Source organism: Equus caballus, chromosome 23 (genome assembly GCF_041296265.1).
Source record: "Equus caballus isolate H_3958 breed thoroughbred chromosome 23, TB-T2T, whole genome shotgun sequence".
In the NCBI taxonomy this organism is placed as follows: Eukaryota; Metazoa; Chordata; class Mammalia; order Perissodactyla; family Equidae; genus Equus; species Equus caballus.
The window spans coordinates 12,128,560-12,152,110 of record NC_091706.1 but is presented as its reverse complement, the minus strand read 5'-3'; the positions used below and the strand labels follow the sequence as shown (position 1 = coordinate 12,152,110).

Here is a 23,551-nt window from a genome sequence, read left to right as displayed (position 1 = left end):
TCCACACTTGCCTGGAAGCAGGTGGTAGTCTGATACTCCCTGATCCCCCACAGGATGACATCAGTGGGGTTAAGGGGTGAGCTGAGGCTCCACCCCAACTCAGCAGCAAGGAAACTTGACAAGGTAGAGCTACATACAACTGGGCTTCACCCCTCCTGCCCCTGTCTCAACCCCACTGGGGAACTGACCCTCCACCTCACCTGCATCAATGAAGCAGAATGAAGTGGTGGGATAGTTGACACTCTGCTTCTCCCTCCCCTGATGTCAGGGGGGCCCAGTGGAGAGCCATGCCTCCACCTCTTCCCACAGCAACAAAGTGGTGTCAGGCAGCCTTCTACCCATGCCCCTTCCCAGCTTGGAGACAGTGGAGCCAAGCAGTGAGCAGATAATACAACCCCACTCAGAGCCAACAAGGTGGTATGAGTCAGTACCTCACTTTTGCTAGAAAGGTGACAAAGAGGTGACGAGGGACCTGAACTTTTACTCCACCCATCTTCACCAAAGCAGTGTGAGTCAGTGTCCCATTTGGCCAGAAAGGTTTGGAGGAGACTGACAGGAAGCTGAAGAAACACACACACCTGGCCCTTGCACTGTATCTCCTAAAAGTGATTAAAAAATGATCCACAGTCTCATAGTATAATATGTAAAATATCTAGAATATAATAAAAAGTACTTCTGTTACCAAGAACCAGGAAAATCACAATAGAAATGAGAAAAGAAAATCAACAGACACTAGCACCAAGATAGTCAGATACTAGAGTTATCTGACAAGGGATTTTAAGCAGCCATCATACAAATGCTTCACAAGCAATTATAGAATTTTGGGAAACAAATGAAAAATAGAAAATTTAACCAAAGAAATAAAAACTATAAAAAGAAAGCAAATGGAAATTAGAAAACTGAAAAATACAGTAACGAAAATTAAAAACTTGCTGTATAAGCTCAATAGTAAAGTGAACATAACAGAGGATAGACTCAGAAAACTTGAAGACAGATCAACAGAATTTACCCGATGTGGGCAATAGAAAAAAAAATAGAACAAAGAAAAGAAAATGACAGCATCTCAGGGACCTGTAGGACAGTAACAAAAGGGTTAACATTCACATCATCAGAAACCAGAAAGAGAGAAGAGGGAGAATGGGATTAAAAAAGTATTTGAAAAAATAATGTCTGAAACTTCTAAAATTTGGGACAAGACATAAATCTTCAGATTCACGACAGCAAATGACTCCTAAATGTGATAAATCTAAAGAAATCTATGCCAAGACAGATTATAATTAAATTTCTGAAAACTAAAGACAAAGAAAAAAAATCTTGAATGCATCCAGAGAGAAACAACACACTACTTATAGGGGTACACCAATTTGAATAAAAACATATTTGTTATCTGAAACCCTAGAGACTGAAGAAAGTGGAAAACATTTTTCAAGTACTGAAAGAAAAAAACTGTCAACCCAGAATTCTATATCCAATGAAAACATCCTTCAAGAAGACAGGGAAAGTCCTTTCATGATGAAGGAAAACAAAGAGAATTTTATGCCAGCAACCCTGCTCTTAAAAATGGCTAAAGGAAGTTCTCTAACAGAAAGGCTTGGAACTTCAGGAAGGAAAGAACATCAGAATGGGTAAGAATAGGGGTGAATATAAAAGACTATCCAAGGGGCCAGCCCAGTGGCACAGCAGTTAAGTTCACACGTTCCGCTTCTCGGCAGCCCGGGGTTCACTGGTTTGGATCCCGGGTGCAGACATGGCACCGCTTGGCACACCATGCTGTGGTAGGCGTCCCACTTCTATAAAGCAGAGGAAGATGGGCATGGATGTTAGCTCAGGGCCAGTCTTCCTCAGCAAAAAGCAGGAAGCTCAGGGCTAATCTTCCTCAAAAAAAAAAAAAAAAAAAAGACTATCCAAGCTTTTGCAAGTTTCTTAAATCATCTGATTGTTGAAGCAAAAATTATAGCACTGTCTCTCACGTGGTGTTCAAAATATAAGAAGAAAATACAATAATTATATTTAAAAAGAGGGGAGGCTAAAGGGAGCTAAATGGAAGTAAGGTTTCTATACTTCACTAGAAATGGTTAAACATCAATAATAGTAGACTGTGATAAGTTATATATATATACACATTAGAATACCTAAAGTAATCACTAAGAAAATTATACAAGGCCATATACTCAAAATATCCTAAGTAAACCAAGGTAGAATCCTAATAAATGTTCAAATAACCCACAGGGAGGTAAGAAAAGAGAAATAGGAATAAGAAACAGGAAATAAACAGAAAGCAAATAATAAAATGACAGACTTCAGCCCTAACATATCAGAATTACCTGAAATTTAAATAGTCTAAATACACTAATTAAAAGACAGATTGGCAGAGTGGGTTAAAAAACAAACAAACAAACATGATCCAACAATATGCTGTTTACAAGAAACAGTTCAAATACAAAGACATAAGTAAGTTGGAAGTAAGAGGATAAAAAAAGAACAATGTGCACATGTTAATTTAAATAAAAGCAAGAGTGGCTTTATTAATAATACCAGGTAAAGCAGACTTCAGAGCAAAAATAAGTACTGGAGACAAAGAGGGACATTACATAATGATAAAAGGATCAACTCACCAGGAGGAGATATAATGATCTTAAATGTGTACACACCAACAACTGAGCCTCAAAATGCATGAGGCAAAAGCTGATAGAGCTGAAAGGAGACATAGACACATTCACGATCATAGCTGGGGACTTTAACACTCACTTTCAGGAATTGATAGAAGTAGTAGACATAATTTTTTTTAAAAGTATTCATTTTTTTTCCCCAAGAAAAATAGACTAAAAAATATGAAAAGAAATTACCAGTGTGTTTGATTGTTGGAAATATCATTTGTGTATTCCTTCCTTTGGTAAACCTCTATTGAGAAGGTATGAAGTGCCCTAGCCTACAGAAGCACATGCTTTGGTGTGGTCCAAAGCTAAAGTTGTGCTCTGTGTCCACAGCTGCAGCTGCCTTACATCCCTGCAGGTGCAGAGGCTACTCTTGCTCCGGGAGACCGTGCTGAAGAGAAGACTCGTGTGTGGGAAGTGCTGCTTGGCCTTCTTGGTGGTGCACCAAGCTCACTAGAAAAAATACCTGCCATGATCCCCAGAACCCCCAAAGTCCTTGGCGGCCATACCTGCCCAGGACTGTCACTCTCTGAGAAGTGAGGCAGTACCAGAAATCACAGAAGCGTCTGATCCTCAAGAGCCCTCTCCAGCACTGGTCCAGAAAGTCCCTGAAGGTTTGCAGCCTGACTTGTGCTTCCTGAGTTGGGCCATGGCGCTTTGCAGGAGGCCCAAGCGTCCTGCCTGGTTGGCCTGTTTGAAGACACCAACCTCCACGTGCAAAGCAGGCATTCTGTCTATAATAGCCGCCCTACACTCTTCTTTCTGGATTACATCCCCTGCCCCCATAGCAATAAGCACTTCCCTTCACCAAAGACTCACCATTCTGTTTAGATACTGATCCTTTTCTGGACGCTCACCAGGGAGTGCCCTTCTTAAAATGTGGCTCCCAGGCCTGAACACAATATTCCAGACAAAATGTCATGAGGTAAATACTAATATCGCTATCTCCTCCTTCATCTAGCTCTTTAATTCCACCATTGCAAACTTTGGGGTGCCCAAATCATGTTGTTAGTCATATCAAAATCATTGATAACCAAAAACTAAGCTATTTTTTGAGAGAACCATTAAGCCATTTCTCTTTCATCTTGTACTTGTTTATACATATCTACATGTACTTTTTAATGAAAACTCAATATACAGTTTCCATTTATGCACAATAAATTTCACTCTATTAGTTTCAGTCTTTCTAGAGCTTGTAAATCCTTTTCTCTTTCTCTCTTTTTGAAAATTTTGATTCTTTTATTCAGAGTATACCCTCTCTATCATGGGCATATGTCCTTCTCGCCAACCTGGTGAAAATGTCCAGCTTTTCCTGTGGAAGAACCACTCTTCCAATACCAATCTATGTGGTTTAGGTGTGTGGGAAACCCCCATAACCTGAGGAAGGCCTGTGACCCAGGCAGGGCCGAGCAACATCAGCCTGGACACAACTCTGGGAAAAATGCTTTCCTCCAAAGAGGACCAAAGGGGCACCATGTCCAATGTAAAGGAAGCAGATCCTGGAGATGAGACACAGTGAAGTACTGGTGACATTTTTTGAGTCCTGGACCCTGCCACATCTGCAGCCAAGAAGTCCTCTTCTTGCATAAGCCAGTTTAAAGTTGGTTTCTGTCACTTGCAGCCAAAGTCCTGTTTATTAGGCCATCCCTGAAAATTCTGCCTCTACGGATTTGACAATCCTTTCCTCATAGGAGGGACTAGGGATGACCTGGGACCAGGGGATTCCTTTCAGAGCTGTATTTCCATAGCAAACACAGCTTTTGTTTTTCACGTGTTTGGGGTGGTTTAGTGGTGTGAGATGGACTTGTGTGCATGTGTGTGGTGTGTGTGTTAGAAGTTCCCTCAAGCTTCTTGTGCTTGAGGTGCTGCCTAGGCGTTTATTTAAATGGCTGATAAAGATCACTGAGGGAGACCCAGTCAAGGACACAGCCGGGTTACTTGCCACCTGAAACCAAGCGCAAATTCACATTAACTAAAAGTATTTGGGTACCATGGTTTAGCTTTCTTTCATCCAGGTCGTTTCGCTGGTGTGAATGTAAAATGTTACAGCTGCTGTGGAAAACAGTTTGGCAGTTCCTTAAAAAGTTAAATACAGAATTACTATCTGATCCAGTAATTCCACTCAGATGCTTGTACACCAATGTTCATAGCAGCATCCTTCATAATAGCCAACATGTGGAAACAACCCACATGTCTATTAACATATGAATAAACAAAATGCAGTATATGCATGCAAGAGAAGATTATTCAGCCTTAAAAAGAAATAAAATCCTGACACATGTGAAACGTGGATGAACCTTGAGAATGTTATGCTAAGTGAAATAAGCCAGACACAAAAGGACAAATATTGTGCAATTCCACTTAAATGAGGCACCTAGAATAGTCAAACTCATAGAGACAGAAAGCAGAATAGGGGTTACCAGGGGTTGGGGGCGGGGGGGGAGGGGTGAGAATGGGAAGTTGCTGTTTGATGGGTACAGAGCTTCTGTTTGGGGTGATAAAAAAGTTCTGGAAGTGGACAGTGGTGATGTTCGTACAACATTATGGACATACTTAATGCCACTGAATTGTACATGGCTAAAATGTTAAATTTTATATTATATATATTTTACCAGAAAAAAATGAAAAAGTATAATTTGCAGACATCAGTACTTTCTATTAGATACCTTAGCATGCATATTATTAATGAGGCTCAATATTTGTCTTTTAATGTAAAATTTATATATAATAAACTGTACAAATCTTAAGTGTGCAGATTTTTGAGCTTAACAAATGCACACACCTATATAACGCAAATCCTTATCAACTCCTAGTGACCCTGTGCCCAGCAGAGTGGAACCCTGCCTGGTCCTTTTGTGCCACCCGCTCACCTTCCAGTGCTGTATCAGACCATGCTCCGCTCCTACTCACAGGGTTTTCATGGTCAATTTTTTGAGAAGTGGGTGGCCAGGTCCTTCTTCCTAGTCTGTCTTAGTCTGGAAGCTCTACTGAAACCTGTCCACCATGGGTGACCTCACTGGTATTTGAAATACTGGTGGTGGAGCTTTCAGCATCACAGCAACACTCAGTCACCACAGTATGACAACTGACAGACAGTGGTGTGGGTCCCTGACTGGGACATGAACCTCGACCACAGTGATGAGGGCACCAAATTCTAACTACTAGACCACCAGGGCTGGCTAGTCTTGTAGCTACACACCAACATGAACCAATTTCTCCCTCATAACTTGCAGGATCATTTCTATCTCACCTTTTCTTACTTCCCTTGCAATTTAACTAGGAAAAGGAATTGTTGAGATGTCTGGATTACAGGAAATACTGGTAATAAATTTGTACTTCAGATTAGATTTTTGTGGTGATCAAATTTGTTTCCAGTTCTATTTATTTCAAGTTTATTGGCTCCTTTGAAAAATGCTTTTAGATGATAGATGTGGTTTGGAACTTCTCACAGTTTAAAATATAAAGATCTTTGAAAGCTATAAAAACATCAAATCTCATAGACATCTGAGGGGTCTTCTGCTTTAAGACCTGAAACTGTATTATTTAAATAAAAAGCCATCACACTTTTGTTCAGTTTAGCACCCAGACGCTTCCTTAGAGTCCCAAGTTGTTTCAGGATTCTGTGGACAGCACTCAGAGCCAGCCTGCTGATGCAAAGCAAGATGAAAGCAGCCTTTCTCACAGAAACTCAGACTGAACGTGGAAGATTACGTTTTCCACAATCGGCTGTGGACAAAGGCTGATGTGGGTTTTGTGGGATACATAGTTCCGGCCGTCCCCTCTCATCCCTTTCACAATGGACGATGGCTAGATTAACTATTTCACCAGCTTCCTCCTTGTATTTTCTCATTTGATTGGGAACATGTGATTTTAAACACACGCACACATGCTTCTTCAGCCTGCAGAATGTAGGTATATTTTTACTATTTTTTTTCCTGCTAATAAAAATATATGTTTGCTGCAGAATAGGTTAAGGAAAATAATCATCCATAATTTAGCCAGAAGCTTTGCATATTTCTTTCCCATCTTTTAAATACACAAAGGTATTGTTTTATTTGTATTTACTAAAAATATATATGTTAGGCGTCTAACCATATGCTAGGCTGTTTTGTTTCCTTCTGAGTTTATTTTTTAATTCAGAGATTAGGTAGCTACGCCCAAGTTTGCCCTAGTGACCTCTCACCAATCTTCCAAGGCCAGAGGACTATTTTTTTAGCCCAGCTTCCTCTCTTGTGGATCTTGAACACATTTCTCCAGTTATTACCGATGATTTAATGGTTAATCACACCATTAAATTTACTTTTGTTAACACTAGGTAACAATGAGGCTTTTCCTAGGAGTGTTATGTGGAATGCCATCAGAGACTTGGCAGAACGAAGACAAAACAGCCTTGGCCATCCACTTCTATCTGGTCCTTACTCAACTGCAGAGTAGTCACATGGTCTTCCCCAGCAATTCAGGGTACTTCAGTCACCGGCTCTGAGACTTTCATCCTCTAACTTTACTAGGTTATGACCATCTTGAGTCAAAGGAAGAGGATCTCCTTTTCTAGTATCTAAAACCTAAGAATCTGTATGCCTATTCACTTTTCTACAAAGTGAATTGGTTTTCTTTATTCAAACAATTTACCTTTGTCCTTCCAGACTGTCTGTCACATTTTGCTAGATTCAAGTGTTGGGCCAACACGGCCAATGAACAGCTGACATAAAATCTGCATATTTATAACTAAAAGACCCAGAAGGCCACCCAATGTCTTTGTCCTAAGGCACCATTGGCACATTCAGTTATGTCTTTATAGCCCAATTATAGTTTCCAATTACACAAACAGAAAGAAGTTCCATCTCTACATAGTGAATTAAAATTTATTTTAAAAGGTAACTTTATATATCCTTTTAAAAAATGGAAATTCAAAATTCTTAGAATTAAGCAATGAGTCTTCAACATTATAAAGCTATTTATAACAGTAATTAAAGTAGTGGTAACATTTTACCCTTATAAAAATGTCACAGAATTCAAATCACAACTTGGATCCTCAAAGATTCAAGTGTCTTATCTTACGCATAAGGGTTTGTTCAGTTTTAAGATAAAATTCCTCTGGATATGCTGTCCTCAAGTCCTCTCCATCACTGTCCGTCAGCTCACACAGTGGGATAGCTGGCTGCTGTGGCAATTCCACAGTGGTTGTTCTGGTCTTTGGCCATTTTTACATAGCCATTCCAGCCCCATTCTGGACCCCAACTGAAAGAAGAGTATGTTTTCTGTTTTATACAAAGAATCAAGTACACGTTAGCTTCATTAATAACAGTCCATATTTAAAATCTAAGTATATTACTTTCCGTGGTTCCTTATCAATTTCTATAAGACAGGAAATTGAGGTGAAACTGGGATTCCAATGTAGCAGTCTATCTCCACAGGCTATCCTACACTTCATCTCAATGAAAGAACTTTAGCTGTAAAAACTGATCCTGACAGCCCTCAAGGCAGAGAGAGCTGAGAAGCAGAATGCAATGGCAGGGCAACAAATGGTAACAGGAAGGATGCACAGAGGCCACTGGAGTCTTGGACAATCTTTCAGACTTAAAGAATCACAGAGACAGATGCTTCTGCTCACTATACCTTGTTGAAAAACCTGAGACAGAAAAGGGAAACCAGCCCTCAACCTACAGGTGCAAAATCCTTTATCTGAAACCCCTGGGGCCAGACATGTTTTTGAATTAAGAAAATTTTCAGAATTTAGAAATGCCATGTTACAAATACATAATAATAACCCCAACAAGCTTATTACAGAATCTTAAAATCAAACATCAGTACTTCTGTGTTTACCCTAAGCAGGAGAAAGACTTTCCTGACTTCAAATTTGAACTTTTTTGGACTTGAAACGAAATACTGATTCCAAACAAGGATTCCCTTTTCAATTTAAAATATAAATGTAACATTTGAAGTTTTATACCTGTTCTTGACAATCCAAAATTTATTGTTATTTGAATCTCTTCCTTCAAAGCCATAGCCAACCACCAGAACACCATGATCCAGGTCTTTGCTGCTGCAGTCTGGATCATAATAAATGCCTGGGAAAGTAAAAAAAAAAAAAAGTAAAGCTGATAAAAAGGAAAAAGTCAAACTCAACTCACTAGAAATCAACAATTCAACTAAATCCAAAATATTTTTTACCAAAGGGAAAAAAAAAAGGTTTCCAATAATAAGATCTAGTTATCAAGGCAAAGGTAATTTCGGGACTTGTCTACTAATATTAATTAGCATAATCCCTTCTACTCTTAGCATGTCAACTAAGGAAAAAGCACAAAACAAAAACATACTTGAGCCACGGGCTTCTTTACAGTTCTAATTACAATAGTAAAAAATTTCTGGGAAAAAGATCCAACAACTGAAGTATATTTACATAAATTAGGTTGTATTTATAGAATTACATAGCCATTTAAAAATATTTATGAGGAGGTTGTCATCTTGAGAAAACACTTAAAGTACCATGTCAAATGGAAACATCACTATGTTAAATGCACACACTCAAATTCTAGTCCTGGAAAGAAGGCCTCCATATGAAAAAGTCAACCATGGTGACGCTTTCCAGTTTTGCCTGCCTGAATTTCTATAACAAAAAGAGTAACATCTACCTGATTTATAGAACTGGAAGGACTCATGGCCTGCATCAATAGCAACAGAGATGGGCCCTACAGTAGCCACTGCCTTCATAAGGGCCTTCTCCTTCTGAGGGATGTCCACGTAGCCAGTGTCGTTGGCAGCAGAATACTCAGGCTTGTAATTACAGTTATTTCCTTCCTTTTAAAGGTAACGAGAGAGAGAAATGATTACTACCATTCACTCCTGGGGAACACGAGTTCTAGGACCACACAACTCAGCAGTCTGCAGCTTAATGATGTCTAGGTCAACTTTGTTATAAAGCAGTCCAGAAAGCAAAATGCTATTGGTTAGTTTGAAATTGAAAAATCAGCAGATGTTTCTTCAATAAGACCCTTTAGGTCTACCTGTCCATAAGTAATTTTTCACTATGGAGAAATTTATATTATATGCAGAATGGTGCATATATTCTCCATGTTACATGAAGCAAGAATAGCAATATGTTAACCACCTAATCAGATAATTGTGCAAAGACTGATAATTTATAACGACAGTTCTGACAGGTTGCATCTAAAATGTGAATGCTGAATAAAGTGACTGTTACCTCTGAAAATGTTCAACTTTCAAAAGCAGAAATGGAATGACAAGATAAGGAGCTCTGTTTACCTTCGCAAGATATGGGTAAGATTCCTCTGAGTCCAGGCCTCCGTTGTCCTTGACGTACTGGAAGGCATTATCCATCAGGCCACCATTGCAGCCCTGATTGCCTTCAGCCCGAGAGCAGTCCACCAGGTTCTGCTCACTCAGTGAAACAAGTTTCCCAGTTTTCCGGAACATTTGTCCTTCAAGGGCACCAGTCGCACTAAAAGCCCAACAAGAACCACATGGACCCTGAAAATAAAAAACCTGTCAGTTTACAAGACAAATACAAAGACTGACAATAGCCCATATGCCTAAATACTCTTAAGAATATCTGAATCTGAATCCTGTCCTACCTGATTCTTCACCGGGGTTACGTAGCCTTTCTCTCTCCAATCCACAGTCTTGGGGACTTCAAGAAAGAGAGGTTCAAGGAACACTCTCCCCTTCTTGTGCTTCTGGTTTTGAAAGCCATTCATCACCTGCCTGAATTCTTCATTGGTCTTCAAGGCAAATGAAATAGAATTTGGAAAGCAAGAGATGATTTTGCTAAAGCACTGAGGACAGGAAGCACAAAAAGTTCCGCAACCCAGGGCACACTCACCATGTCACCAAAGGCATTCATGGCCATGGTGAAGCCGTGCTTCCCTTGGCTGTACTCCTGATTGTGCAGTTCAATCATTCTCATATTCTTCTCCCACACTGCTCTCCTCCATCCTTCTTCATTCTAGAGACAAACATAACAGAACATCTGTTTTTCTACTTAAAACCCAACCCATCCTCACCAAGTGGATTTGCAGACAGAGAAGAGAAACCATGGCCAGTGATGGCTTTTTACGTCTGGTAGCTGTTCTCCAGCACCCACACAACAGGGACGTATGCCTATATTGTGCTTGGTAACGGGTGCCATGAAGTTACTGCCTTGGTAAGAGCCGGCCTCAAGAAGTTACTCTCGGCTATAAACTCCCAGCAGTATGGACCGTTCTCTGTGAGATCCCGCTGGACAGTTTCAGATGTTACCAACCACGCCATATAGTCTTCTGTGCGTTGCCTTCCACTGGTACCATTGTGCATCTAAACTGGGATCAAGTTTTGGAGCAGCTGAGGCTATTCCCAAGCAAAGGGCAGCCAGAAAGAGTGAAGGATTCATGTTTCAAAAACCTAGGAAGGGAAAAGAAATGAGGATTTGATGAGGCCAATCCCTTAAAAAAAAAGCTGTCCTACTTTCTGCTGAGAACTTACAGCCACTATGGTGGAGTAAAAACATTTGAAAGATCTTCAGAATATTTACGGCAGCTGTGTGGAAGGCGGCTAAGAATGTGGGTGGAGAAAAACAGGCCAAGGACTTATCAAACAGAGGAGCTATGGGGCGGCTCCGTGGCCGAGTGGTTAAGTTCGCGCGCTCTGCTGCAGCGGCCCAGGGTTCGGATCCTGGGCGCTGACATGGCACCGCTCATGAGGCCACGTTGAGGCGGCATCCCACACCCCACAACTAGAAGGACCTGCAACTAGGATATACAACTGTGTACAGGGGGGGTTTGGGGAGATAAAGCAGAAAAAAAACCCAAAAAAACAGAGGAGCTATCTGATTCAGCCATCAACCAAAAAGTGGGCTGACAAGTGCTACAGGAATTCAAACAGCCTTGTAAGAGTGCAGTGAAAATTTTGGTTTTGATAAGGGTCTCAAGGTACCTTAGAGGTCAGAATCTTAAGGCAACAACTCGGAAACTGTTGGTCCAGGTATTTATAGAAGGCCCAGGAAAACCTCACTAATGAGGACATCTTATCCCAAGCAGGGACAGAAGCCTCACACCTCCTTCTTGACCACCGTACGGCGGGGGTGAGACGTGCCTTCGAACCCTGCTCCTCGACTCGAAACCTTTCCGAAAGGCCTTCCCAGGGCAAGGTGGGCAGGAGCGCCTCCAGAGCCCCGGGGTGCCCACAGGTGGCCTGCGCGTCGACACCCGCACTCCCTCCCCACACCGGGGACGCGGTGTCCCGGCACACGGAGCCCAGAGCCCCGGTGCCCGCGCTCGGACAGGAGCAGGCTCTCCCGGGGCTCAGAGCACCGCCCCGCTCCGGGGCTGCGGGCGGCGGCGCAGGGAGCGCGGCCCGCAGCGCGGCGTGCGGCTTAGGCTGCCGTGTCCAGCCCGGCCGGGCCCGGTCCGGTGGAGGCCACGCTGAGGCTGCCCGGCTCCCGCACAGCCCAGTCGAGAGGTCTCAGCGCCGCCCGGGGTCCCTAGCCGCCCTCCCCTCCCCCCGCCTCAAGGCTGGCCGGGCTCCAGGCAGCGCCCACGCAGCCTCACCAGCTCCGGGTGGGCAGACGCTCTCGTTCCCGGGCGTGGCGCCCGCCCGCCTGCCCGTGTCCCCGACCCCTCCTCCAGGCCCTGTCCCCAACACGCCTCGGCCTCAGCCCCGGTGGCTGACCTGCGGGGGCCACAGCTGCGCAGGAGGACTTGGGAGACGAAGGCCGCTGTCCCAACACCCGGCGAGCCAGAGGTTCTGGCCCGGGCGCGCCTGACTCAGCCTTTAAGGCCCGGGATTCGGCACGCCTGCCCGCGCCGCGATTGGCCGGGCCGGCCTGGGGCGCTTACCTGTGGCGGGCGCAGCTGCGCAGGCGCAGTCAGCACACACAGGTCCGGGGGGTCTCCGACGCCTGGCTGTGGCCCCCCGGGCCGCGCATTTAAAGCCCTGGGATTCGGCCGGGCCAGCCCCGCCCCCACCGCCTGCCCGCGCCGCGATTGGCCGCGCCGGCCTGGGGGCGGGGCCTCCGCGCGTGGGCTCGCGGCGCGTGATGCGGCTCAGTCCCGGCTTGTCCGCGGCCGCGGGTGCGGGCTCGGTGGCCCGGGGTAGACGCGTGGGGCCCGGGGCAGCGCTGAGGAGGGGGCGCCCTGGGCGCTCGGGTCGACTAAGGACCCCGAGTTCATGCGCTTGGTGCGTGCTTCGGGAAAAGAGGCTCACAGGGAGCCCATGTGGATTTTCAGCGTAGCCCTGCGTGTCCTTCAGTCCTGGAGCTTTGGGTTGAAAGCTGTGGAGGGCCGGGAACAGTACGATCGAGCTTACTGATTGCTGATCAGTCCACTGTCGGGGTGGGGCGAGGGCAAGAATGCAGAGCCGCGGGCAGACGCGTTATCTCCCAGTTTCTGGGCAGAGCGGCTGGGTGCTGGAGGACCCTGGGGTGGACCGGCCATACCCCGGGGGCTGGACGCGGTGGTCAGCGCCCAAGTCCTGGGAGGGGAGGGAGCCGGCCAGGGAGGTGTCCAGAGAAGGCGTGGCGTTTGTAATGCCCGTTTCCTGTCTTCCCCAGGCGGGGATTCTTCCTGCCTCTGGAGCATTTCGCAAAACCAACAAAACGAGTTATTTACTGAGAAATTTGGCTTAATAAACAGGAGAAAAGCGGTCGAGAAAGACGGAGACTGCTTTTACTTTCCGGCTCTCTGCATTGTGAATGCATCCAAAGTGCTTCTCTTGAGATGTAAGAAATGTACTTTAATAACATTTAATGTCAGGGTTTAGGTTATGCAGTTTGAAGAAATGTTTTAGATGGAGAAAAATATATATATATAACTAAAAATTTAAGGAAATTAATTCAAAAACTTTTCTGAGGTTTCTTTTTTTAAGTATATAAGAAACATATTCATTTTAGAAAATAAACACCCCTTGTCTCCTCCCCCATAACTCTTTTCTAGGCATCTCTTTATATGTATATATATATATATATTTACAACAATGGAGTCATAATGCATGGCAGTTTGTAAACTCTTAGTTAAAATTAAATTGATAACCTTCGTAGGAGCACAATCAGACGAATTTCTTCTTTTTTTGGTCTCCTTGAGGAAGATTGTCCCTGAGCTAACATCTGTGCCAATCTTTCTCTATTTTGTATGTGGGACTTTGCCACAGCATGGCTGATGAGTGGCGTGTATGTCCTCACCTGGGATCTGAACCCACGAACCTGGGCCACTGAAGTGGAGTATGCTAAACTTAACCATTAGACCATGGGGCCAGCACCAGACAAATATTTTTAAAAATCAGCTTATTAAACATTTCGTTTTATGTCCTTGGAAGTAGAATCCTCTTCCTCTCAAACACAACTAGGAGCCAGAAGTTCTCAGGTAGTTACAAAAATATATTGTATTGCATGTGGCTGGAGTTTTATTTTTTTTCTTTTTTTAAAAGGAAGTTAATCATGGAGGTCAACACAAGCATCATTCACACATGGAAATAAAGGAAGACCACCCACATGAAAACAACTTGCTCTGACAAGGGAGACAATTCAAAGACAGGGTGATGAAAAGTTTATAATGAAAAAATAGGGGAACCTCCATAAGTCCTGATGAGAGGCTGTTGTCATGGGGAAGCTAGAGGAGGAATAACTAGAAATGGAACGTCCTATGTGATTTGTTTGGGGAGAATATTTGGATTTCTCTGGTTTGTCCTAGGTTGGAAGTGGAGGCAAAAGTAAGAAGTTGGGAGCCATTAACACGTCCTGACTGTTCTGAGGTAGTTGCTGCAGACGTTTCTTTTGTGGGTCAGAGTCCTATTGTCATATAAAGTCCAGCCATTGTCTGTTTGTTTACTAAGTCCATCACAAGAAAGCTTAGTTATTCTAACGTGGGTTTTGCAGTTGCCCTTGAGTCACAGAGCTGTAAGGTTGCACATGGTGGAAAAACCTGCTACTGCGTTAAGGTCTGTGCCTTGAGCAATAGCCTGACAGGAGGCTGTGTGGCAGGTGCTGCTCCAAAGAAGGGCATCCCCTTCTTGGAATGTGACACAAATACACTGGAGAAAGCATGGATGCTTTTTATACCAAATGTGCCCCGAATCTAAAATTAAATTGAGAAATACCTAAATTCAGGAGAAATATAGGAGCAAGAGAGTGGAAGATATTATTGCTCCAACTCATGACATCTACTCATACATAATCTGTTAAATACTGCATTAGAAAAATGTGTTATTACTAACCATTGTGTTCCTTTTCTTCTTCTTGTATTCTTATTTCTTTGCAAAATAACTTTGATGAGTGCTAATCATTAAAGTGGTCATGTTTTAGTCAAGCAACCAAGCCTCAGCTCCGCCTTGATAAAATGCATTGGCAGAACTTCCCGATTCCTGTTTAAAATGCAGTATCTGTGAAAGTATTTGTGTGCATCTCTTAGATTTCTTTTCCTCACTAGTAAACCAGGATATAATTCTTTACCACATCTCTGGGAGGTTTTTCTTTTGTGCTTTTTAGTGAGGAAGATTGGCCCTGAGCTAAAACTGTTGCCAATCTTGCTCTTTTTCTTCTCCCCAGAGCCCCAGTGCATAGTTGTATATCCTAGTTGTAGGTCATTCTGGTTCTTCTATGTGGGACGCTACCTCAGCATGGCTTGATGAGCAGTGTGTAGGCCTGTGCCCATGACCCAAACCAGCAAACCCTGGGCCACTGAAGCAGAGGGTGTGAACTTAACCACTTGGCCATGGGGCTGACCCCTAGGCAGTTTTAAACCATAGGGGAACGAACAAATCTAATGTGGTATTCGAGACCCTGAGGCCACTGAACACCGCTCCCCAATATGACATCCTTCTCCAATTTGTTGAAATTCACTACGCCAAGAATTACTGTTAAAAACATTATCCAGAAAACTGTATTTGTAAAGTGGTTTATTACCATTTATAATTTTATGGAATAGAGCCTGTTTATGATTAGATATTCATATGAAGCCACTTATGAAATAACTTATTTTTCTGAGCTCCTGTAACCTTGCTTTTCCCAAAGGGTTAAACAGCCAATTTGTTAAGTAGGTGAATCAATCAACAAGAATTAATTAAACTCTTACTTTGTGCTCGATGTCCTCTCCTGGTGTGGTTTGTGCATTTACTTAGACACATTCTGCATGTAACTTTACTAACAGCTTTTCTGAAGCTCAGCCTTTCCATTTTAAAATCTGAGATTGACTACAATAATTTTAATTTTACACCGTATGAGCACAGTCATGACCAGTATATTTAAATGAGTGCAGTAGGTAACAAAGGAGCTGACACTGTGGGATTTTTCCCCACCCCTAAGACTATAGTCCATAAACTCTCCTTTGGATGCCAGGGGATCTCTTCCTCCAATTTGAAAACTGTCTTTTCATGAAACAAGGTGTATTAGTTTCCTATGGCTGCTGTAACAAATTCCCACAGACTTGGGGGCTTAAAACCACTGGAATGTATTCTCTCACAGTTAGGGAGTTCCGAAGTCCAAAATCAGCATCATTTGGCCGAAAACCAGGTGTTGATAGGTCTGTACTCCCTCCTGAGGCTCTGGGAGGAACCTGTTTGTCTCCTCTTCCAGCTTCTGGTGGCTCCAGGCGCTCCTTACCTTGTGGCCACATGGCTCCAGTGTATGCCTCGGCTCCAGTGTGTGCTTCTCCTCTTCTGTCTGTCAAATTCCCATTCACTTGTGATTGTATTTAGGGCCTACCCAGATAACCCAAGGTAATCTCTCCATCTCAAAATCCTTAATTTAATCACATTTGCACAATCTTTGCCAAATAAGGTAACATTTACAGGTTCCAAGAAGTAAGACCTGATATCTTTGGGGGCTGTTACTTAGCCTACTACACATGGCATAAGTAAAAGTTAGTTTCTTGACAAGGCTGATCCAAACTTCGTATTTAAGATAGCTTTAGGCTGGCATGACTTGGGCAGCTAGGCCCTAAACTCTATGTGAACTTCCCATTCTGTAACTTTTGCTTCAGTGTCCCAACTCTCCTCTTAGTGCACTTTGACGCAGCTTTTTAACTTTCAAGACTCCCACACAGCAGTTTTTATTACCTCCTTACTCTTTCCACAGCCACCAGACCATGGTCTGTTCCTATAAAAGCATTGCTCACCCACCCCTTTCCTGAGAAATTTCCAGTTTAGGCTTTGAACATCTCCCTCTTGCAATCATCCCCATTAATAAAGTCTTTCCTTACTAATGTAGGTTCTTCAGTTTTTCCTTTGACACCATAATGATTATGGTAAGTGGTCAAGAAGAGAAGACCTCTGTGCTGTTAAGAGCATCAGCTTGCATATATACGTGCCAGGGGGTTTGTCCCACAGGAAGGGCATCTCCATCTGCGAGTGCCCGGTACTCCTGCACGCTGCAGCACTATTCGGAAGGATTCCAGCGATGATGACGATGATAGTAATGGGTAAGTAACGCTTAGGTGCCGGGACTGTTCCGAGCATGTTATACACGCTCCTCCATCTACTCTTCACACCAACCCCATGAGAGTGGTTCTCAAGCTTGAGTGTGCATCAGAGTCAACTGGGGGCTGTGACAACTCAGATTACTGACCTCCATCCCCCAAGTTTCTGTTCAGTGGGCCTGGGGTGTGGCTCCAGCATTTGCTTTTCTAACAAGTTCTGAAGCAATGCTGATGCTACTAGTGGGGGAACCTCACTTTGAGAACCCCTGCCCTGGAAGATGGGTGCTATTATGTGCCCCATTTACAGATGAAGATGGTCACAGCAGTGGTGTATGCAAAATCAAGGGTGGTGCCAGGTTCCTCTCTAAAGTGAGGAAGCAACTTAAATGTGCTTCAGGCCAGCAGGGCTTAGAAAAGGAAGCTGAGCTTTGGGGACTTTGCCCTCGTCCCTCACCCCCAGCCACCCTCACTTACTTGGCAAACTGGACTCTCGGTGCTGGAGGGCACCGGGAGAAGTGAAATGTGCTCACGGACTCCATCGTGAGAGAAAGCACCAAAGCTGCCCAGGGCCAGGCTCTGGACTTCGGTGCCGTTGCTGGATTCCTGGTGTCGTGCTGAAAGGAGGAAAAGACAGGTGAGCCACACGGAAGGCATGCTGCATGCCGAACTGGGCCTCCGCATCTCCCCACCCCAGCGGCTTCCAGGAGGGCGTTTTGCCCTGTGCCTCTGGGTGTTTCCTTGCTTGATCATTTCTCAGAGACGAAAGCTCTGCACCTGACCTGTGATCCATTCCTCGTCAGCTTTGTAAGCCTACGTGTGATGACAGTGCTCCAGTGACTCATGGTTTGAGAAGCTCAGGGATTAAAAAAGTGAGGTTCATTCATTCACCAATTCTAAAGACACACACACAAAACATTCTTTAAAAACTTGAGACCACGAAAAGGAAACAAAACCGTATAATTAAGCATCCCCGATCCCCTCTATGAGCTCCTCAAAACCCCAAACCAGGGAAGTCTTCTCAATATAAACTCTGGATTTTTTGCTGAGTTACTGACTCCCCTCTCGTGGTTTATGTTCGTTTTTTCTTGTGTCGCCCCAAACCCCAGAGGTCACTGCCTCCGTATCTTAGTTTCATCGTCTTCAAAGCAGACCTGTAGCTGTGCTCTCAAACACACCTGATCTGTATCCTCAAATGCATGGATCCACTGAGGAACCAGCTTCAACTTTTGAGAACTAACCACCCTCTGAATAAGGAATCTGGTCTTTGTTCGTTATCACTGCTAACACGGCCTGATGAAAAAAACACGTAAGAGTTCAGTACAGCACACAGTTCTGACTGAAGGAGGCAACAATTGCTTCTTTTAAATCCATTTTATTATTAATAGGATCCTGTGCCCAGACGGTGTTCTTCCACTCTAGGAAGAGAAATTAGGTGGACGGCAGAATGCACAGGTCCCTGGAGTCTCGTAGCCCCACCAAGAGTTGAATTAGTAAAGCTTGGTTGTCCTGCCTGGGTATTTCTCTGCCCATCCTTCCTGGTTTCCTGTCCAGGGAGCAAGGATCACACAAGGTGACCATTCCAAGGTTCTTTAGCATCTACACTGTGCATATGGCATGTGTGTCTTCTAAATCTACCCACTCCTCTGCATAGCAACCTACCCTCACACTACTTTCCAAGTTTCTAAATTTCCACGGGCTCAGTGTAGAAAGTTACTGACATGCAATGCTCAGTGATAGTGTCAGAGATGATTGCCTGACTCCACGGAAAGTGAATGGAATTTGAGAAAATTTGGGAAGTGGTAAAAGAAGAGGTTTTTTCTCATGTTCAAAGAGGGCAACAGAACTAAATGATAATTTGAATAATACCAGAAAAGTGTTTTAGTTACACCAGGAGGACAAGCAAAACTAAGTTATATATCTTGTCTCCCCAACAAAAGCATCTTGAGGACAGAGGCTTTATTTTATAGTTTTGGGGTCCCTCATGTGTGATAGGCATGGAGTAAATATCATTGCAGAATGATGATTATTGGGCTAAGAGAGAAATTGTTTCCAATTTGGTTACAACTCCCTGGGGACCCTGGTACTTGGCCCAAAGCTCAATGGCTCTTAGGGGGTCTTGGGGAACTTCTCTTGCTTCCAGGACACAGAAATCCTAGGCTCTCCTCATCGTCCTTGAGATGCTTAGAAATGCTACAGGGGTTTTAGAACTACCTTGTTCTTTTAGAGAGTCCCCAAGACCAGGAACTAGCCAACAAGAGTCCCCTAATTCCTCACCACCACCCTCTCAGGGTCCCAGTGGATTCTAGAATTCTGCTGGAGTCCACCAGGGCAGTGCAGGGCAGTGGAGGCCCCTGTGGGTGGCCTCTTGGAATAGTAAGCCAAATGGCTACCATTGCCTGCCTGATTCCAGTGAGATGAGACCTTCTTCTGCTGCCCCTCTCTTAGGAGAACCCTAGAGGTACATTGAGGAGAAAGAGAAGTAGTTTGCGTGCATGAGAGAAATGGTAAAAACAAGCATGGAGGTAAGACTTATCTTAATCAAAAGTTTAATCTAGTGATTTCCAAGAATACTAGCATGATAAAGTCATATTTTGGTATAATATTGTTACATTTCCCCCTGTTGCACACTCTGATGATCTAGGCATTGCACCCAACAGGTGTGTGTGTAAGCACAATGGGGAGTTGCCATCTGAAAACAGATAATTTGATCATTTTGCCCAATTGATGAAAGGGAAGAAAATTGGGGACTCATCTGAACTTTCATTTCTGTTTTATTTTTTGGATTGGAGAAGCAATGAAAAATCACGCTTTCTCTTCTTCCTCTATATTATTTTGATTGAAGTGGAGGAGAGAGTTGATAAATAAGAATGTTTTGCTGGAAATATTAAACTTTGATAATTCATATTACAGAATATCCCAAAGCTTCTATTTTGAAAACTTTCTATGTTACAACCATGTCTGCATTAAAACAGTCAGTGGCAAAATGATAAACCAATAAAAGCAACAATTTTCAGTACCTCTTGACCCAATTTACTACCCAATTGCCTGTCTTTGGCATGTAGATGACTCCAGCCTCATCCTTCGTAGGCCTAAACTTTGTACACATAACTTACTCTCTCCAAGCCTTGGTTTCATCCACTATAAAATGTGGATGATACTAATGACCTCATAAGCTTGTATTGAAAATTAAATGAGACAACATGAGTGTTGATATAAGCAACTATTTACAGATTTTTTCCATCAAAAATGGACACATCCTTGAGAAGTGACACTCAGTCCAGAGGCACAGTAACATTGCAGCAAAAACTGTTGCCATTGCGATATTGTACACTGACCGTGCTTATAGGTTCGACCATTCTTACACATCTAGAATCCTACTGTAAGGCATTAGAGAAGTTTTTAACTTGATTCAGGGAAAGAGCCCACAATTACCATAAAACCCTGGGAGCTGGCATCCTTCCCATTCAGGATGGTCCTCTGCCAGCTGTCTTCCTTTTTCCACCTTATTGTCCTAGGAAGCTCCCCCTCCAGGGTTCACTCGGACCTATGAATGTATTTGAAACCTCTGAGAAGGTGATAGAATTGTGAAATATGCTTCCAATTCCATCTGAGGAAGAAAGGAAGGTGTGAGACAAAGGGTCTTGAAGAGTTTAGACCCGGTTCACACAGCACTGGCCTGGAGTGCCAGCCCGAGTCCAGCGTGACATGAGCGACTGGGCCTCACCCTCACCCCAGCCCTTTAGCTAGATCTGCGGGACCGCGTGTCGCCCCATTTCTTCCTTTGTAGGTGGTCTCCACTCTGTTCCTCCTGGGGATGCTCTTTGAGGTGTTGCAGTGGGAAGGGCAGGGGGCTTGGGAGAATGACAGGACAACGGCTGGATTCAGGAAATGATGTTTTGCCGTTCATTCAGTCTGCGAGTCCTTACTGGTCCCTTTTGCGTGGTCCCTGTGCCGAGTCTCGCAGTGAACAAACACTGACGCGTCCCCTGCCCTGCCAGAGCTCACATCCGATGGAGCCGCAGGCAGGCATCAAATATTCCCCTTGGATGGTACACAGACGTGCGCTTCCTTTCTTCCCCATTGACCTAACCATCCTGGCAGTCTCTCATTTCTGGGTCCCCAAGTGGTGAGCTTTCCATGTAGCCATCCCAGCTCCCGGGCGGGGGAGCCTCAGAGAGCACGGCAGCCTCCTCCTCTCCAGATTTCGTCAGGAAAAAGAGAAGTTCTGAACGACGTTAAGTAGAAGACATTCCGACCAAGGCTACCTGGTGCCCGCATCGCGGCTCACCCGCGCCTCCGCGATTCAGCTGTTTCTGCCCTAACCGCAGGGCCCGTCGTCTGCCCCGGGCCTGCGCGGCTCGCCTGGTTGTGACCCGGTGTCTGGTCTCAGTCTTCAGGGAGCCGTCTCACTGCACCCTTGACCCTCAGGCTGCCCGCACGCTGAGTCCCTGTGGGGTCCTCACTGTCAACCTTTGCAGGTCCCCCTGTGTGGACAGAGAAACAACGCTGGCCGGCCCGGCCAGAGAGGACAGCTGGTGGCGGAAGGGTGCAGCCTTTGACATTTTAACCAAAACACTGTCACTGCCTTAGACTTCTTTCTCAGGGGCACAATGTTCATTTTGGCAGAATGGGCACAGAATCCATCCCACCGCCGGAGGTATTAGCAAAATGTCTAGGGTCATAAATGATATCAAATTATACAAATTCTTCTATTTTAGATCCAATACTATACCATGGACATCTTTCCTTGTCAGTGCATACAGCGCTCCATTGCTCAACAATATCATAATTCCTTTAACACTCTCCTTTTCTCTTATTGATGAGCATTTAGTTTTCTTTTTTGTTTTTATTTACAAACGATATTGTAATGAATATCTTCACACATGTATCTTTATAGATGTGTGCAAATATTATTATAAAATTAATTCCTGGAAATAAAACTACTTGCTAAAAAAAGTTATTCCAATGTGTACTCCCACCTGTAGGGAATGAAAATGTGCATTTTCTCTCAACCTGTAAGCCAGCTCATTTATAGGCAAAACGTGACCTAATTGCTGTTGTACAACATTGAGAACCGAGTGTGCCAGGGGCTTTACATGCACAGTTGGAAATGAGGTAATTTAATTTATTTCTTACAACAACCATGTGAAGTAAGAATTGCTGACCATTTTACAATTGAAAAACAAAATGTGAGTTGGCTGTGTGCCCTTAAGAAAATAATTTAAGCACTCTGTGCTTCCAGTCCTCTAGTAAAAAAATGGAAGCAGTTACATCATCCTTATCTCCTACGTGGGCGTGATGGTCAGTTTATGTGCCCATTTGGGTAGGCTATAGTCCCCAGTTACTCAATCAAACACTAATCAAGGTGGTGTTGTGCAGGTATTTTATAGCTGAGATAAAAGCTCTCGGTGGACTTTAAGTAAGGGAGATTATCCTAGAAAATCTGGGTGGGCCTGATGCAATCAGCTGAAAGATCTTAAGCAGAGCTGAGGCTTCCCTGAGGAAGAAGAAATCCCACCTGTGGTCTTAGTTGTGCCTGAGAGTTCCAGTGTGCTATTCCTGATAGCCTGCTTACAGATTTTGGATTTGCCTAGCCAGCCTCACAACTGCATAAACTAATTCCTTGCAATAAATATCTTAATATATATCTCTTACTCGTTCTGCCTCTCTGGTTGAACTCAATGGGGGGGTGGGTTAAAAACTGAAAGTACTATGTATCTGCAAGATATTTTATGGTGCCTGTGAATTGCATGATGGCATGAGATTGATACCGGCTCAACACAAGGTTGACATAAGGGAAGCCATATTGTAGAAAAGAAACCATATTGTAGCTTTAAATGCCCTTTGACTAACTAGCCCAGACATGCTCTGTAGATTTTTACGGACCCTCTCTGCTCTTGTGGATGATCACTTTGTTCTTTTGACCCCAGGCAGAGAGCCCGGGATGATAGCCATCATCAATGACAACTGAAAGATCAGGGTATAGGGCGTTATTCCAGTCTCTGATGCATATCCAGTAACACAAAAGGACTATCAGGAACTAAGACCAGATGTCTGCACCCACCCCCTCTATAACTGGCCTGTAGTCTTTGTTCTGTAAGATGGTTCTTTCAGACATTAGTCGGTCATCTTCCCTTTTGCTAGCAAGCTGTAATAAATCCTTTCTCTCCTACCACCTTGCCTCTTCACTATTGGCATGTCTTACAGTGAGCAGAGGACTCCTCTTGGGTGGTAACAATATGTTCATAGTTTAAATGTGCTGAGGAGATGGCGTTGCTGGGATATGGTTCAGACACTAGCAGGCTGTATAATTTTGTGTTTTTTTGGTGAGGAGGATTGGCCCTGAGCTAACATCTGTGCCAATCTTCCTCTATTTTGTATGTGGAACACCGCCACAGTGTGGCTTGATGAGTGGTGTGTAGGTCCACACCTGGGAACCCAGGGCCACTGAAGGGGAGCGTGTGAATTTAACCATTACACCACCGGGCTGGCCCCTGT

At 44.0% G+C, this 23,551-nt stretch overlaps 1 protein-coding gene and 1 long non-coding RNA gene across 5 annotated transcripts; one reads left to right on the top strand and one right to left on the bottom strand.

Annotated features, from left to right (window-relative positions):
* Positions 1–7,498: 7,498 nt before the first annotated feature.
* Positions 7,499–13,148, bottom strand: LOC100061234 (procathepsin L). 4 transcript variants are annotated; one of them, XM_023627062.2, is made up of 8 exons: positions 12,485–13,148; positions 10,915–11,051; positions 10,495–10,617; positions 10,247–10,393; positions 9,918–10,142; positions 9,287–9,452; positions 8,605–8,722; positions 7,499–7,892 (listed from the first exon to the last, which is right to left on the bottom strand). In XM_023627062.2, the coding sequence occupies exons 2-8, from the start codon at positions 11,038–11,040 to the stop codon at positions 7,793–7,795; spliced, it is 1,005 nt and encodes a 334-aa protein (XP_023482830.1). In that variant the 5' UTR covers positions 11,041–11,051; positions 12,485–13,148; the 3' UTR covers positions 7,499–7,792. The 4 variants fall into 4 exon arrangements, with proteins under 4 accessions (XP_023482830.1, XP_023482831.1, XP_023482829.1 ...); XM_023627063.2 differs by having other exon boundaries at positions 12,318–12,633; XM_023627061.2 differs by lacking the exon at positions 10,915–11,051 and having other exon boundaries at positions 12,485–12,634.
* Positions 12,694–15,721, top strand: LOC138920445 (uncharacterized). Its single transcript, XR_011431616.1, has 3 exons — positions 12,694–12,824; positions 13,198–13,365; positions 14,070–15,721. It is a non-coding gene; the product is annotated as an uncharacterized lncRNA (long non-coding RNA).
* The last annotated feature ends 7,830 nt before the right edge of the window (positions 15,722–23,551 follow it).

Bases quoted from the DNA above. Each gene is read 5' to 3' on its own strand.
- LOC100061234 (XM_023627062.2), bottom strand. From the start codon at position 11,040: ATGAATCCTTCACTCTTTCTGGCTGCCCTTTGCTTGGGAATAGCCTCA. The intron at 10,143-10,246 runs GTAGGACAGGAT...TTTTATTTTCAG, and splicing joins TAACCCCGGTGAAGAATCAG to GGTCCATGTGGTTCTTGTTG. The intron at 8,723-9,286 runs GTAGATGTTACT...TTACTTTCCCAG, and splicing joins CTTCCAGTTCTATAAATCAG to GCATTTATTATGATCCAGAC.